This window comes from Monodelphis domestica, chromosome 3 (genome assembly GCF_027887165.1).
Source record: "Monodelphis domestica isolate mMonDom1 chromosome 3, mMonDom1.pri, whole genome shotgun sequence".
Lineage (NCBI taxonomy): Eukaryota > Metazoa > Chordata > Mammalia > Didelphimorphia > Didelphidae > Monodelphis > Monodelphis domestica.
The window spans coordinates 98545162-98563292 of record NC_077229.1 but is presented as its reverse complement, the minus strand read 5'-3'; the positions used below and the strand labels follow the sequence as shown (position 1 = coordinate 98563292).

General features: G+C 42.0%; 1 protein-coding gene across 2 annotated transcripts in view; it reads right to left on the bottom strand.

Annotated features, from left to right (window-relative positions):
- Window positions 1-18131, bottom strand: part of OLFM2 (olfactomedin 2) — a 58547-nt gene that overhangs the window by 37833 nt on the left and 2583 nt on the right. Inside the window, exon 1 of one of the 2 annotated variants that reach the window (XM_001368096.3) lies at window positions 3222-3614. The exons of the other annotated variant lie outside the window; for it this stretch is intronic. Coding sequence (XP_001368133.1) covers window positions 3222-3356 — 135 coding nt within the window. The 5' untranslated portion in view covers window positions 3357-3614. Of the gene's footprint in view, window positions 1-3221; window positions 3615-18131 lie in introns of those variants that run through there. 2 annotated transcript variants of the gene reach the window in all.

Sequence of the window (18131 nt, the reverse complement as noted above, 5' to 3'; positions counted from 1 at the left end):
TTTGATCAATGGAGTTCATATACACTGATGTATGTGAGAAGTCATTTTTAAAGCTATTTTCCCAGATGTCTAACTTTGTTGATGGTTTCTTTTTTTCGTCTCCAGATTTTGCTTCTTGGTCTTCCCCAAAACCATCCCTTTGTTTTTTTTCTTAAAGCCCAGAAATCTCCAAGGTGTTTTGGTATTTCAAACAAATCCGAGGAACTGAGTTGGAGGTGAAGAGAACAGAGACCATCAGTAAATTTATTCATATCGCTGATGACTGGATTTAGGAGCTTTCCAGCCTTCCAGGGTGCTAAGAAATCCCATGGTCACTGGCCATGGTGCTGAAAACTATCTGGAGGGTTTGGGAGGGCAGCATTACTTTTAACCTTAGCATTCCAACTTTAACTATTCATTGGCTTACCTTTCAAGTGTGAGCAATGACAGATGGGGTTGGGAGAGGCTTGAGATGGGCAGCTATTATCTCTGTGGAAGAAAAACTGATGATTGTGTGTTTGTGTGTGTGAGTGCACACGTGTGTCTAACAGTGGCTGTCGCTAATGTCATCTTAGGCTACATCAATAGATATTTAGTACTCAGAACAAAGAAAGTATAGGATTCACATTGAATTCTAGAAATAAACAGATTTCAGAGGCCACGCAACCCTAACTCCTACCAGAAGAATGAATTATTATTGCTGTTTAGTTGTGTCCAACACTTTATGAACCCATCAACCATAGCACACCAATATTGTCCAAGAAGTTTTCTAGGTAAAGATATTGGAGTGATTTTCCATTTAAATGACTTGCCCAGGGTCACAAATTAGTTAGTGTCTGAGGCCAGATAAGAACTTAGGACTTTCTGACTCCAGGACCAGTGCTCTATCCACTGAGGCACCTGGTTGCTTCAGCTACCTTTCTACAATCTCCCTGGGTGTTTATCACTGTTTGGATAGCTCCAATTATTAGAAAACTCTCCTTTCTATGAAGAGAAAATCTAACTTCCCATAACTCATTATTCAAGTCAACCATTCATTAAGTACTTAGTATATTTGTAATGCACATATAGTGTTAGGCACTAGGGACACAAAGATGAAACAAGAATTTCTATCATCAAAGAACTTAGTTCTGAACTGGAAGGAAAAGAGTGTAAATAGAATAAAGCTAATCCATTTTTCACAGCTCTTTGGATATTTGAAAGCAGTAATCACCATCTAACTCTCACTCTCTTATCAGTCTTATTTCTCCTTTGGTTCCTTTCAATGGCTCCTCATATAAAATTATTTTGACTCCCCCTCAAAATACTGGATACGAGTCTACACAGGATCTAGATTGTCGAAATACCTACTATAATGTTATTTTATCCTTTTCTTCACCCTTCTAGCTCTTAGATCCCACAAAGGTACCAAATTAATAAACCTCAGGAGATTCAAAGGGCTCACTGGGAGCAGAGGTAGACTCAGCTCTGAAGTAATCCTTGTTTAGTCTTCAATAATCCAATACAGGAAACATTGATTAAATGCCTACTATGTTTAGAACCCTGTGTTCAATGCTGGAGAAAGATTTTATACATACATATATATATATACATATATATGCATATATATGTATATATATATATATATATGATATCCGTGAAATGAAATAAAGCTAGAAAGACATGTTGTGTAGAATTTTCAATGACAGGTTATATATTTTGTATTTTATTCTATAGACAATGAGGAACCACCAGAGGGTTTTGAGCAATAAGAGGAAAAATTAGACATGTAGTGTTGCTGTGTGGTCTTGGGCAGACCCTTCCTCTTGCTGGGCCTCAGTCTCCCTCACTTGTAAGGTCTCTTCCATTTCCAACAGTCTATGAATCTGAGGCATGATTTATGGTTTCAAAAAGACATTAAGTCTTCTCAAAATTAAACATATCTCATTTGGAGACATGATCACACCCAAAGGACTAGAATTTGGTTCCAAATCTGCCATGTGCTATAGACCGTCTCTCAATCAGAATCAGGAAGAGCCCTCAAAATGTCCCATGTACTGATTATGTTCCCACCTTCCATTTTAAGGGGGGGGGGCCTGGAATAGACTCTTCTTGTAAATCAAGGAATTGTGGAATGAGGGGCAGTTTCTTTCTCAGAACCAAGCCAAGACACAGTCTTTCCCCTAAATCCTGGAAAGATCAGGTGGAGAGGAATTTCAGAGCTGTTTATTGAGGACAGAGGGAAGAAGTTGAAACACAAGGAAAGAACACACTTTGGGGGAGATAGGGGTGTGAATTTGTCCTACTCAACAGGCAGGTCACTATCATTCTCCCTAATGGGAAGCACTTTTCTGCACTTTGGGTTAGGGTCAGTAAGGGTTGGTTCTGTCACTATTAATCTCATTTTTGGCTTCATTTCCCCTAGAGCTATGGGCAGTCCTGATGCTTTGCCAGCAAAATGGGGGGAGGCAATCCCAGCCACCGTTGAAGATGGCATCGTGCCCAGTCCCAGTGCAGCTCCCTCTCTGGACCAACTTGTAATAGGAATAAATATTCAGCACATGGTGAAATAGGTAATGAAGGGGAAGAGATTTGAGGTGGGGGGAGATTTGCAAAGACAGAAACCCAGAAAGCGAACACTCTCAGACATGTACAGCAATATCCATACCGTAACTGAGACACAACAACACCTAGGACAAAGTAAAGAGACAGGCAGCATCAAAGAGTCTCACAGTAACACAGGAATAGAGGGCCACACAGGAACAAACACAGACTTGCACACAAACACTCAGCAATACATACAGCAAGAGCCAGACAGAAACAGACCCAGCAATGACACACTGAGACACCCAGCAGCATAAGACACCGAAGCTTGAAGCTTGTACATTCCGCAGTTTATTCTGTTCCCTTAAGGATCGGGCTGCCTAGCTCACTCAATTGGAGCTTAAACATTCAAAAGAGAACGGGGTTTCGTGGGGTAGTCGCCAGCCCCTCCACCCATCCAATCCTCTGGAGGGCATCAGTTTTCCCGCCCGGGGTTGGGAGGCTGGGTGGTGGAGCCGGTGCCCAAAGGAGGGGGAGGAGTGGAAGGTGGGGGTGCACAGTGTGAGGTTATACCGCCTTCCAGACAGCAGACAGATAAATCTGCCGCCCGCGTCTACGCTAGAGATAAGAAAGGGTTTTCCCAGAGAAGACAGGCAACGCGGTGCCACCGAAGTTCATCCCCTGGAGCCCACCACGCCCCCCGCCCCGCGGTCACTCACGATCCTCTCGGAGGTGCCCGCGCGGGACACGGTCCCGTTGAGCCCCACGAGCGAGGGCAGCGTCTGCGACATCCAGTTGGTGACCATGGCCATGGTGCTGAGCACAGCCCCGATCTTCAGCAGAGGCACCGACATGGCTCCGCGGCCGTGGCCGTGGCCGCATCCCCTGCCCGGGCGGGCTCAGCCCCCGCTGCCCCCGGCTCCCCGCGCCTGTCCCGCCGGCCTCGCGGACTGCGGGCCCGAGACGAGGGCGTGCGGGGACACTTGAGCACCTAGGGCTGCGGCTCTCAGCTCTGGCTCTCCCGCTTCGCTTATAAACCCCGCTACACCCGCCCCCCTCCTAGGAGCGCCTCAGCCGGCACTTCCAACCGGCCTGACGTCACTGCTCCTGGGCTCCGCCCCCGCGGGACTCTCCACCCGGTGCCACGCCCCATCGTGGCGTAGACGCGCGGGTCACGCCCACTTTGTCCCCGCCCCCGCTAGGGGGACCCCAGGCTTTCCTCTCCAGTGACCTGGGATAGAGGGAGGGAACCTCAGTCAGGAGTATTCCTGGGACCTCAGAGGCCCCGCCTCCAAATCCTAAGGGAAGACACGCCCAGCGCTCCAAGCGGGTCATCTCAGGTTCCCCGACCGTAACCGCATTGGCTGGAATGATCAGGAGGTCAGGAGAGGTCGCTAAAGTAGGTATTAAGCTTCAGGAACCCCGAGATCTGGCCCAAACCTGGGAGCTCACAGGCCCGAGAAAGCGAAGTGACTGGAGGGAGTGCAGGTGCTCGCTCCCTTAGGGATGGAGAGAGAGGGCATAAGCCTTCTTGGCCCAAATTCTGTACAGACTGGAGGTTAGGGGGGACGGGAAAGCTTTAGCTTGAGGGAGGACATTATATAGAATGAAGGCAATATACAGAAGATACAGAGAAAGAATTATGGAGACACCCACCTGTATAGGGTGCGAGACATATACTGTATGCCAGACAAACAATGCAACTCGAGTTTAAATAAGACCAAACAATGAGATGCAGAGAGAGAGAGAGAGAGAGAGAGAGAGAGAGAGAGAGAGAGAGCGAGAGCCATGGAGAATGGCCCAAAATAGATCCATCCCAGTTCTATCCCACCCCAAAAATTATTAAGTGTAATTTTATAAACAAACTTCTAATCGTTTTGTTTGTTCTGTCTCCTTCTTTAGACAGGGGCTCCCAAGGGCAAACAATCTGTCTCTTCTCTGTCATTTTCCTCATCCCTTCTTCCCATCCCCCTCCCTTCTTGGCTAGGCTGCAGGCAATAGAACCATAGGCTAGAGCTGGAAGGGACTTCTCATTTCCATTCTTCATAACCTGTTTCCATCCTTTCCCTCCTACGAAGTCAGGAAGATTAAGTGGTCTTCCTACTTGTGAAAGTTAAATCCTTTGCCCATATACTCTTGATGCCATTTTCTCCCATTTTTTCCAAGACCTTGTTCCAGCAGTTATCTCCCCTCTCTCATACATCTTCAATTCCTGCCTCTCTACTGGCTCCTTCCTTTCTGCCTAAAAACATGCTCAGCTCTTTCCTATCCTTCCTTTGACCCTGATGTCTCCTCAAGCTATTATCTCTCTTTGCTGCCACACCACCCACACATTTCTCAGCCTCTTGAATTCTGGCTTCTATTCCCACCACTCTAATGAAACAGTTCTCCAATGTCATAATGTCCCATCTAATGCCTTTTTAAAAAGGCCTCTTTATCTTTTACTTTTCTATAGCATTTGATGGAATTGATCCACCCCCTGCTTCTTTATACCTCTCCTCTCATGTGGCATTGCTCTGTTTTGGTTCTTGATCTCCCTGATCATTTATTCCTTTTCTGTCTCTGAATCTTGAGTTGGAAGGGATTTCAGGTTGTCCATTCTAACAGGTGTAAGTTATCCTTTGTTGGTAAGGGTCATCTTTTTAGCTTCTGCTAAATGCCTTCCAAATTGGGAGTGGGGTGGGATCTAGAGGCAGCCTATTCTATTTTGGGATAGCTCTAATTCTTAGGAAGCTTTCCCTTCTACCAAATGGAAATTTGTGTCTTGCAGCTTCCATCATTCTCCATGTACTTTTCTCTGGGACCAAGCAGAATAAATATAATCCCTTTTCCCCTTGACAACTTCTCCCTACTCTTTAAATTTGTGAATCCCCCAAGGCTCTACCATCAGTCCTCTTTTCTTTATAAACCCCAATTCTATGCCTTCAGCTAATTCATTCATTTTTGGAATTCCCTCCTTGAAGTCCTGCCATCCTCATTGGTGAATGAAAATTTACCTGGTCCACTCTAATTAACTGACCCCAAATCCCAGACCATTCTTTGCTTCCCCATACTATCCAGCCATGTGAATACCAGGCTACCTTGCCATCTACTACCATCATTCCTCCCGTCCTCATCCCACTTCTCTCTCCCACTCTTATTCTGGGCACAATAATCGTATCAAATATACTAATATTTCTGGAAAACCAATGTTGGTCACTGCTCTATGGACCAACTTGCCATCCCATCACTCCACAAACCAAAACTCTCTTTTTTATTCACCACTCCCCTATACATGTTGCTTTTCCCTATTAGAATGTATGTTGCTTGAGGGGAGGGACTCCCTTACTTTTAAAATTTGGATCCCCAGGGCTTACCATATCATCTGGGACATAGTCAATAGACAATAAACATTTAGCAAGAACCTACTATGTGCCAAACACAAATAAGCTAAGTGCTGCATTTATTAAAAGAGAGAAAAGAGAGTTCCTGCCTTCAAGGAGCTCATAATCTAATGGAGAAAGACAACAAGTAAACAAAAATATATACAAGCTATGTATAAGACAAACAAGAATGGGAAGGCACTAGAAATATGAAAGGTTGAGAGAGGATTCCAATAGAAGAAAGGTTGTAGTTGGGATTTAAAGGAAGTCAGAAAGTCAGTAGGTAGAGTTGAAGAGGGAAAATATTCCAAGAATCCAGGAGAACAGAAAATGCTGGGAGTGGAGAGACAGGACAAAGAAAGGGAATGGACCTGTAATTTGATGATACAGGAACTCCAAGATGAAGAAACTCCCTCTACCAAACAGGTCAACACCTTCTTTGCAATTTACAGCCTTAGAAAGTAGTTTACTCAATGCCTGACACATGATAAGTGCTTAATAAATGTCTTTTCATTCATTCATAACATACATACGTAGGTATCTCCAGCCCTGATGATGCTCTTGAACTGCCATCATAATCTTCCAATTGCCTAATCTTTCTTGGATATCTAGCTAGGACCTCAAATTTTCCTTCACAGTCTTTCCTCATGTATAACCCCAACCTATAAAAAGGCAGAGACATTTTTTAAAAAATTAAATGCTTACCTTCCATCTTGGAATCAATACTGTGTATTGGTTCCAAGGCAGAAGAGTGGTAAGGGCTAGGCAATAGGGGTTAAATGACTTGCCCAGGGTCACAAAGCTGGGAAGTGTCTGAGGTCAGATTTGAACCTAGGATCTCCTGCCTCTAGGCCTGGCTCTCAATCCATTGAGCTACCCAGCTGCCCCCTATTTTAATTTTTAAAAATTATGTCACTCCCTGTCTCAGAAATTTTCAGTGGTACTTTATTATATATAGGATAAAATACAAAAACCTTAACTTATCAGCTTAGAACTTCCACAGATAACTGTCTCCTTTCACAAACTACATACTTTCTCTTGGGGTGTCCTTATGAAGGTCTTCCTGAGAGCTACTTCCCTGGGTACCATCTTTGTTTGGTAGCTCATTGAGCTGGGGTGCCTGGACCTGTTCCTGTCTGAAGTTCAATTCCAGATATCCAGTACTAACTCTTTGGATTCCCAAAGTTCCTTTGGTCTCAGATCCTGACTGGGCATATTCCCTGATGGGTCTGGTTATCTTTTATTGGGTAAATAGAGAATGCTACAAAATGACATATGTGAAAATGGTGCTGAAGAAGAAAGGGAATACCTTTACCTCCAGAAAATATCTTCTCAAGGGTTGAGGTCTTCCAAAGCTCCACTATCCAAGCTCACATCCCTTATAGTTGTCTCCTGCCTCAACTGACTAGACTAGCATCGTGTTGAGTGCCCTGTCTATATCTAAAGGATGAGTAGTAACATTTCAAAAAACCCTGACCAATTATAGTGGTATTGGAGAGAAACCCCTTCCCCCTCAGTTAGGAATGATTCTCTCTCAAGGTTCTTCCATAACTCCATAGCAGATTCTCTTCTCCATTTCCAGAGGTCACACTCCTCAGAGCTGTCTTCTGCCTGAAATGGCTCCCAAGAGGGCATGTTTTGTTTGATAAAGGACAACCAGAGTCATGGCAGATTCTTAGACCAACTAATGGCTCTTTCCTCAACCCATTAGCTTGATTGAACAACTTCATCATGCCTCATAAAGGGTCAATAAAATATAGTCATATCTTTGCACTTCATTTAGACCCCTAAATCCTAGTTGCCCCCCTTTTAAACCATCTCCTTTCATTTCATAATTTCATCAGTTAGGCTAGAGAAGAGAGAGAAATAAATTGATCAGGAATCTCAAAATCTGCATCCTCCCCCCCTCCCATATACATAATAAAGGCAGAAATATTCCTATGCCTCCATGTATTTTCTCCCTGGGAATAGTTTATCTCTGTCTTCATCCAAGTCTACTCATCTGTAGGAGAGAGAAGGGGTTTTAGAATGAAAAAGTTGGGGAACTTGAACTCCATAGCTCTTGAAAGTTTTTTGGGAGAGTAGCCTTTATAAAGAATGATGACTAATTGTAGTCTAAACAGCAGAGATTTATACTGGCAGGCATACCAAATGCACACCCACTACTAGGATGAGATCTTCAACAGACATACAAGTCAAACAAACAAGAAATTAAGTTTACAAAATAAAAGAGGTTTTCTAAGAGCACTAGTTTGATAACTAGGGATGCCTCTGCCCTGTGTTCTAAAATTCTTGGCACCAGAGGCAAAGAATTTCTTGCTGGAGATAGAAGATCTTGGGGTTAAAACCATGAAAGGAAGAAGACAAGCACATTCTCAGCTGTCCCTCCCCGGCCTCCTCCATCAGTTTGCTGATCCTTTGGCTGAGCATAAAGGCTGCTTTTTTTTTTTTAAGAGCTATTGAAGTCTTGGAGTTTTCAACCAAAGAGAGCATGGCAGAGCCCACTCTTCTCTTAAGGAAGAGAAAGTGCTTAGCCAGAGATTTTAGTCAAAGCCAAGAGCTGAAAGAAGAGAGGTTTCACAACCAAGGGCTCAGCCAAACTGTGGGAAGAGCATCTGTGACTGACAACAATTCTGGAAGAGATTATGTATCCAGCAGAGATTAGAAGGAGCATCATGATGACATCACTAGTAAACAGAAGTCCTTTGGTGTCAAAAGCAAGAATTTCTTCTCCAGATATGAATCCGGGCTGCACATCTTCCCTACTTATGTACCCTTCCACAATAAACCCAACAATACATATTTGACTGTGTATATTTTTGTGGGGCAATATACCCCAAATTTAAGGGGGAAATGTTTCAGTATTATTATTTTACTTTATTCTCTCATTAAATGTTTTTACTTTGAATTATGTCTCCTGACTAACTCTTAAAGCAAACATCAATGGGACTTAGGAACTCTGGATTTCAATGGATGTGAATCTACACAGTACCTGGTACCCTTGTGAATCCAGGGTTATACTCAGGTGTTGTGTGTGAGGATGCTTAACCTTGGTTTTTTCTAAGTTTTTTTAGTAAGAAAGTTATTTTTATTTTAGCTGAATAATAGTGAAGGGGTTTTTTTGGCTTTTTTTTTTTTGCAAAAAATATTTTTTCCTCTAAGACTCATTTTGAAATATATTTTATTGTTTCTTCACTGGAATTGTTTCTATCAGGGCTAGATTTTGATATCTTCCCCTTGGGATTCTCTTTTCTTATGATTGACCCATTGTATGCCTCGAAATTTCCAAGGAATTATGCTTTTGAATGCAATTGATTATCAATGCATCATGTTTCTTGCCTACAGTAGTATTGCTTTTCTGTTAATCACTAGTGCTTGAAGTTAATAGTAGTATCAAGACTTTGATTACATTGCTGCTCCATTGTAGCAGACATTGAATTGGGTGATATTCTCCTTACCTTGTAATATGTAAATTGTTGGTGAGCAATTTTCAGTTGTCATTGTTTCTTGGCAAGATGTTTGCATGCATTTGTTATCAGCTTTACCGTTTTTATTTTATTTTAATATTTTTTCAAAACCCTTACCTTCTGTCTTAGAATTGATACTAAGTTCTAAGGCAGAAGAGCAGTAAGGGCTGGGCAATTGGGATTAAGTGACTTGCCCAGGATCCCACAGTTAGGAAGTGTCTGAGGTCACATTTGAACTCAGGTCCTCCTGACTCTGGGTCTGGCTCTCTAACCACTGAACAACCTAGTCATTCCTACCAGTTTTATTTTTATATGGCACTGTACCTGAATGATTGCAATCTGCATTATTTTACTTCTAAATAAAATTTTAACTAAGATTTGAATAAAATGGGAGCCAAAACTTTAGAAAAGCCTGGTGAAATAATAGACATAAAAATATAAAGAATACTTCATTTTCAGGAGTTGACTCTGAGTATGATAGGAATAAGAACATTATATAAACATTGAAGGAAGGCATAAGAGATTTGGGGAAATGTGAAGTTACCACACACAGATATAATTAGGGAGACCCTACTCAGTTGTTGTTGGTTTTTTGTCAATTGCCCCAAGCTGTCAGGCATTCAGACTCCTGACAATCAATGGCAGTTAGAAAGAGCTTGTAAATACATCACTACCATCTCTCTAAACAGAAAGATTTCTTAGATAATCTGAAATTATAACAAATAGAAAAAGATTGTCACCAAATAAGCTAAAATGCTTAACTGGGCGTGAACAGGATACTCTACCACCCACAGATGATGCTGGGTCTGTCCAATTCGCTTCATTTGGCTCCCTGATCATTTTCTTATCATTTACCTCGAAATCCAATGTATACCTTCTGCTTCCCATCTCATCTGGGATCATAATCAAATTAATACACACCATAGTCACTGGAAAGGCTAGTCTTATGTCTTCCTGTCATTACAGTAATTTTCCAAACCTTAATATTCAGCTTACTACTCCTCTACATACACACACACACACACACACACACACACACACACACATACATGTATGAAAACACTTCTCTTCCCCATTTGAATGTAAACTCCTTAAGGGCAGGGATTCTCAACCTTTTTGCTTTTGAAACCAGAATTGGAGATACAAAGACAAAAATCAAAACCATGCCTGCCCTCAAAGAGCATTCTACTAGTCACATTCTTCTAGTAACCACCATTGCCAAAAACCAGTTTTGCCAAGCCTTGGTCAAGTATGTGGATCACAATATCTCAGCAAGGAATTTGTACTCAGGGAGAGAAGATAGAAGTGGTCCTCAATCGGCCACATCCAAAGAATCTTTGAGACTTAAGGACTTTTCTAAGATTTGGTGGCTGTTATTACAAATTTATAAAGCACTATTCTGCTTTTGCTAAGCCACTGAATGATCTCACTTGTAAATATGTGATTGAGGAGAACTATTAGCAGGAGGACATGGAAGGTCAATTTCTTTTGAACTCTTTCAAATCCTTCTGAGATTGTTAAATTGGCAAATATATATAAATTTTTAAAGATATGGCTTGCTGCCTCATGCATGCATTACTATTAACCTATGCAGACCCAAAAAAGCTCTCTATCTAGCATCTAGATGCTAGACTGGCAGAAATGGGGACGGTTCAAAACCAAGAGAAAGACTATTATCAGAAACCAATGGCATTTGCCATCAGAGTACATAGCAACAATAAGACTTGTTATCTCATATACAAATTGGAATTCTTAATTTTGAAATGGGTTATCAAATACCATATGTATAGTGCTAAAGATCAAGTGAATGGACAATAATTCACAGATCTACAGTACCTTTTGAGCAGCACCAATACTGTCTATGATATACAAGTAGCATCACTAGTTGGCCATTAGTTGAATATATCTACCAGGGAAGACTGAGGTGCATAGGATTGTTCAGAACTGAGGGCCAAGGGACACTGAAGGTATAGTGCTACTGGTTGAAGAGATATAGGCTATCTATGATGCCCAAGGATCTGGGTTACAGTCAAATGGAAGCATGTCTAAGAATCTGGGAGATTTCTATTAGAGAATGTACCATAAATGCATATGATATGATGAGCCTTATATCATTGAACCAATCCTCTTTTTCTCTGATGATTATAACAAAGGACTTCAAGGAGTTATGCAAGTCAAGAAGTAAGGAAATGAACTAAAGGAACTCAAGGCTCAGTACCTATAAGGACTGATTCAAGGGCAGAAGTTAAGAATGTTGAATCAGACTGTAACTGATCCCAGACATGGTACCAGGAAGCAATTGAGGCCATCCAACCATTCTGATTTATGGCCATGAAAACATTACATGATGACTCTGCTAGGTATGTGGGTCAAGGGAGAACCTAAAAGTCGAATTTACTAACCCAAGATGAGGATATACATCATTAAGATGTTTAAAACTTGTGTTCATTATGTTCAAAGAAAACACTCTACCAAAAAAAAGTGTTACCAGCTACAAATTAAAGAATATAAATGTTAATAAACTATTGCAAATTGCAAACACTAACTTAAAAAAAAAACAAAACTCTAGAAGCAGAAGGTGAGAACATAAGCTACATCTTAGTATTTCCTGACCATTTTGCCAGCATACCTCACCAAGTATCAGAAAGCTTATAAAGTCTTTTGGGAGAACCATTTGCCTGTTTATAGATTCCATTCCAAAATCAACTCTGACCAAAGAAGAGACTTTGGTAGCAAACTATTAAAGGAAAAGTTGATTTTTGGTAGGAACTAAGAAATCCAGAACTACACTTTACCATCCCCAAGGAAATCCACACCCTAGATGTTTTAGTTGTACATTGCTAAACATACTAGATATTCTGAGTCCTGATAAAACATCTTGGTAGAGGCAATACATGAACTTTGTGTGTGTATGTGCATGTGCATGTAGGCAACACACACAATGCTAATAGGAATGGCTATGCCTATGGATTTCTGCTATGAAGTCTCAGAAGAGGGAGAATATGTAAAGTCTCCCAAGCAGCACACCTCTCTCTCTCTCTCTCTCTCTCTCTCTCTCTCTCTCTCTCTCTCTCTCTCTCTCTCTCTCTCTCTCTCTCTCTCCTCTCTCCCTCTCTCTCTCTCCTCCCCTCCCTCCTCTCTCTGTCTTTCATTTCTTAACTAAGAGATGAGCTAAAAGAGGCCGCTGGGGGGGGGGGCAGCTGGGTAGCTCAGTGGATTGAGAGTCAGGCCTAGAGATGGGAGGTCCTAGGTTCAAATATGGCCTCAGACACTTCCCAGCTGTGTGACCCTGGGCCAGTCACTTGACCCCCTTTGCCTAGCCCTTACCACTCTTCTGCCTTGGAGTCAATACACAGTATTGACTCCAAGAAAGGAAGGTAAGGGTTTTAAATAGATAAATAAATAAAAGAGGCCTCTAACACTTGTCTCTGAGTTTAGCTCAGAAGATTTTGGATGGAAACACACCATGACATAGTGATCAGGTTCATCACAGTTCACTGCCAAGACCTTCAAGAGGATTCCACTAAGAAACCTTGATGTGTAGACAGTGTACAAGATATTTGACTTATGGAAAGTCACCATAACCTACCATAGTTGAGAGGATGGACAACTCTATTATTTAAAGAACAACTCCTAAGAATAGTGAGGGTCCTACAAATACAATGTATTGCGACCATATATTGTCTACTGGACAATTAGTCAACTTCCTAGGGAACAAGTGAAAAGAATTAATGGACAACCAGGTAAGAGGATTTTGAGAAGGTTCTGCTCACCAATTCAAGAGAGACTGATAATAGATAGGACTAGAGAATAGATCAGATGTTTCAGGCAGGGAAGGAATTGTGCCTTATTGCCAACCAGATGTTAACGTCTGTCCTGGCTCAATAGAGTCCTCTCTTCAGAAAATAGGATTGGGCTGAACCTAGAGACATCTCCTTTCAACCATCCTCTTCTGTAGGATTGGGACTGCAGGCCAACAGGTCTCTGGGTGCTTAAAGATGCTCTGGGACATCTAAAAACTCAAGACATCACAGGAAAAGTGCCAGACCTATTTGGCTAGTGATCAAGCCTAATTATGATGCTTCAGGAAGCTGGGGAGAAGCAATTACTTATGTGGCCAGACAAAGCTCATTGATGGAGTGTATATGATGCGTGCTTTGTATGTAACTGAGAGGCAGAATGATAGCATGGCAAAGAAATCTGGCCTCAAAGCCAAGAAAATTTGGGTTCCAGACTTGCTTCTGCCAGGTGACCCTGGGAGATGATTTAATCTCTCAGTGCTCTAGGTAGCTCTCCAAGACTATAATTTGCAGAGAATGTCCTGACCTGCATTGGTAGAGGAAATTTTTTGACATGAGAGTTCCCTATACCTAGGAAATCATGAGTCCATTCTTAATCCTTCACACCATAATCTACATTCTTATGTGTTGGATATGAAATAGATTTTGCTATACAATATGTTTCTGCTGTCATAGTAGGGTCTATTAATATGAACATGATACTGATATATAATATTTTCATGTATGGTTGAAATATGTCTTTAATATATATTCGAGTATGTAGTGTTCTGCGTGTTCTATTGCATGCTATTTCTGCAGGCGACCTGTATTTGGTTACTCTATTGTTGGCGGTGGGCCTGACAGTGGTACACTTGTTAATTTAGGTTTGATTCTGGGATGAAATGAGGCATAACATCTATAGAAGTTCCCCACTAGTCTCTCCCTACCCAAGCCATCTCCATATGAAAATCTGTCTGGTTAGCAGCACTGGGTCTGGTGATTCAGAGGGTCTTCAGACATCCACCAGTCAGAGGGGAGCTGGCTCTGCTGAGGGGGGGAGGGCTTTTTATGTCCTTCGATGGTCAGGAAGCTGTGGTAAGGGAGGCAGAGACCCAATCAGGTTCCAGGAACATGCTGCCATACCTTAGGGAAAACTCATCCCCATCAAGAAGTGGAGGGGACAAACTGGTAGATATTGGGACTATCATACACAGGCAACTCTTTTATTTTATTTTATTTTTTGCAACTTGCTTTCATATGCTATCATGTATTGCATGGTGCCTAGTGTATTTGGTACTTTTACCATTGCTAGAGGCATTCAATTCTAATTTTGAACCTAGGCTTTAGGTACCCACATGTGCCTTGTACTGAGACCATGTATCCTAGTTGGGTTAATTATATGAACTAGGTGACATGCTCAGTTCTGGGTGTTTTTTTTTATTAAGGACACCCCAGTATTCATATATAATTTGCAAAATGTTCATTGTGAATGGATAGAAGGGAAGACTCTAGATCTGATTTGTGTACACACAAATATGTATATATATATATATATATATATATATATATATACACACACACACACACACATGCATATACTATATATACAATAAAAGAAAAAATAAGGCTAGGTGACCGAGATGGCTATTTTGCTTCCTAGGTTCAGCTTTGTCTCTTTGCCTTTGTTCCAGACCACTTATTTGTCCCTAGAGGCAAGTCCAAGTTAGGAAGTTCAATCCAAAGAAAATATATCTGTAAGATAGCCAGGAGTTCCTCTGATCTGGCACTTGCAGCAAAGAACCTTTGCTGGAGATGCAAGACCTTTTAGCCAAAAAAGTTCCCACATCCACACCTCAGTTTGCTGGTCCTGTGGTAGGGTATAGTATTGCTATTTTTTCTAAAAGAGCTGTTGAAAGCTTTAGGACTTTCAATTAAGAGTATGGCAGAACCCACTTTTTTTTTTATGAGGAAGAGAAAGCACAGTAGTCAAAGACTTTAACTGAAGTAGAGGGCTGGAAGCAGAAATAACCACGGACTCAGAGAATTTGTGCTTACCAGCAGGTAACAGAAAGTATGGGACAAGCAGAGTAGCAACTAGCCGAGAATATGTCCTGAAGAGCAGTGTTTGGCAGAGACAATGCTACTAGAAAAGAATATGCATTTAACAGAATCTAGAAATGAGTAGGTTTATTCGGAAGTAGTGTGATAAAAAACATTAGTAGACCTACACTGTCAGGCACTACTTGCCTCTCTATGCATATACCCTGGCCACATATATTTCCTACATGTCTGTGTATATGTACATGCACACATTTATGTATTTCTATATATACCCACATATATATATATATATTCTCTGATCACAAGTATTCTCTACTTGTGTGTGCTTCCACATGCATTCCATGTTTATAGAACTGTTTTATTGCGACTTCACTTTGAAGTAATTCTGTCCTCTAGCTAATTGTTAAAGGTAAATGCATGTGGGGACTTGTTAGCTATAATTTTTAGTGAAAAAAGATCCAGAAAGTATTCATGGAATAACAGCTCTGGAGCTGGAAGGGTCCTCAGAGGCCATCTAATTCAACTTTCTCATTTCATAGATGAAGACACTGAGGCCCAGGGAAATGAAGGGACTTACCCAAAGTCACACAGGTAGTAATTATCAGAGGTAGGATTTTAATTCTGGCCCTCTGGTTACCCAAAGTTCTTTCCACTGTATTAAACCGCCACCTTACCTTGAATAAGGGCATCCTTTTCTGTATGAGCTCCCCTGCATTCCAACATATTCTGTGTGCTAGCCAAAGAGGGCTACTTGCCAATCTCTGATTTTGTTTTATTTCTTCTGCCTGACCTAGTCTTATTCTTTCCTGCCGAAATGGTTTTCCTCATAGTGTTACCCTACACTTTGGCCTTTCTCAATCTCTCCATCTGTGGGACTTATTTCCTCCTTTAAATATCTAATTCAGGTACCACCTCCTCCCTGAAGTGTTCTCTGAACACATTCTCTAATGGAAATGTCTCTCTTCTCAAATATCTCATGCATCTTTTACCATACCAAACTGAATCAGGTTCCCCCACCAAGATCCTCCTCCCTGCCTCTAGAGGAGGAAAATAAGGAGGGGAAAGGGGAAAAGAGGTGCTGGGTTATTCAGTTCAGAAGAAAATGTCCTTATAATAACCAAGTTTATGAGATGACCCGATATAAGGCTTACCACTCCTCATACTCTGTTTCTGATCTCTCTCTGTCTCTGTCTCTGTCTCTATCTGTGTGTGTGTGTGTGTGACTCTCTCTCTCTCTCACACACACACACACACACGAGCACACACGAACACACACATATTTTATTTTTTAAACCCTTACCTTCCACCTTAGAATCAATACTATGTACTGGTTCTAGGGTAGAAAAGTGGTAAGAGCTAGGCAATAGGGGTTAAGTGACTTTCCCAGGGTCACAAGCTAGGAAGTGTCTGAGGTCAGATTGGAACCCAGGACCTCCCCTTTCTAGGTATGGCTTTCAACCCACTGAGCCACTTAGCTTCCCCCTCACACATTCTTCTCTCCTTCTGAAGGGAGTTTTACCTACAGCATGTGGTGGAAAGAAGAACAAAAGGATGTAGGTAATGGGGATGACTCCAAGCATCCAAACCCCTTTTCAGTCCAAAACCTGCCCTTTCCCCACCCACTGAGACTAGAGATTGCCACAAGGACTCAGGCCACATGTCAATAAGAATGACCCAAATTTGGAGGCTTGTGACCTTGAGGAGCAGGGCCAGGACCCTGGCTGAATGAGTGTACAGAGACAGAATTGATGGAAATGGGCAGGGAGGTTGGGGAAAAGAAGCAATTTTCTGTGGTTTGGGAGTGACACCTTGTGGCTATAGCTATAAATGCATCCTCTGGGTGGATTTAGTAGTTCACCACTCACTCACTGCCCCAGTGCTGGCTCCCATTGATTGACCCTTGTCCTCCCCCTCAGTGACCCCATGTCCACTCAAATTGGCTTCTCTTCTTCTCCACTGACCTTCTTCCTCTTTGGGTCTCATTCATCTACACTGACTCTGTTCTTGCCCTTTCCTCCCCTAGTTTTTCTCCCCTTTGAGCTAAATTGACCTTATTCAATCAGTCAATAAGCATTTATTAATTGCCTACAAAATGCCAGGCATTGTTCCTGACCCTGTGCTCTCCCACCCTCTGAGCCTCTTACCTTCCTACTTACCTCACCTTACTTACTTTACTACAAATAATTCCCTCTTGTCCACTTTGCTCCAACCCAAACAGAGTTGAGGCTGGCCCCCAGCCCCCAAACATATTCCCTCTATCTAACAAATCCCTGAGGAATCAGTCCATGTTGTCCCTCTGGGGATTCAGTTTTGGAACAGAGATGGAGTAGGGACAAGGGGTCAGAGGCCAACCCAGAAGTCTCAAGGAGGTTCTTCCTTCATTTGTGTGCATGAAAACCTGAGGTGGCCTTTGGGAGGGTCAGCAAGGCTTCCAGAGACAAGGCTTGGCTTCTGGTATCATTTTTTTTTAGGATAGTCTCTATTATTGTTTTCCTCTGTCAGTTTCTTTCCAGGCCCTTGCTTCTTACCCTGTATCATCAAAGTGGACAGCTACCCTTCTGGGATTCTCCCCTCTAAACCCATTTTTCTGGGCTTCTATAGTGACCCTAAGACCATACAAACCAGTAAGAATGAGCAGAACCCTATGGAAAGAAAGTATTGTATTTACCCATATTAACTCTCCAGAAAATGGCACTATAGATAGGAGGCAGGAGAGTGGGAATTTCCAAAAGCTGTGGAATTTAAGGTTCATCATTCTGACCATGCAAATGAAATCCTAAGGACTCTTTATTACCATTCTCTGAATATAGGTCTTTAGGAGACTAAGAGGTTCCTGAAGGATGCACTGTTGAAACTGAGGAGAAGCAGCCCCAAAATACATGGAATGAAAACTATGTTTGGGATTAGATGAGATGGGTTTGACTCCTGATTCTGTAGCACACTACCTTTGACAAATCATT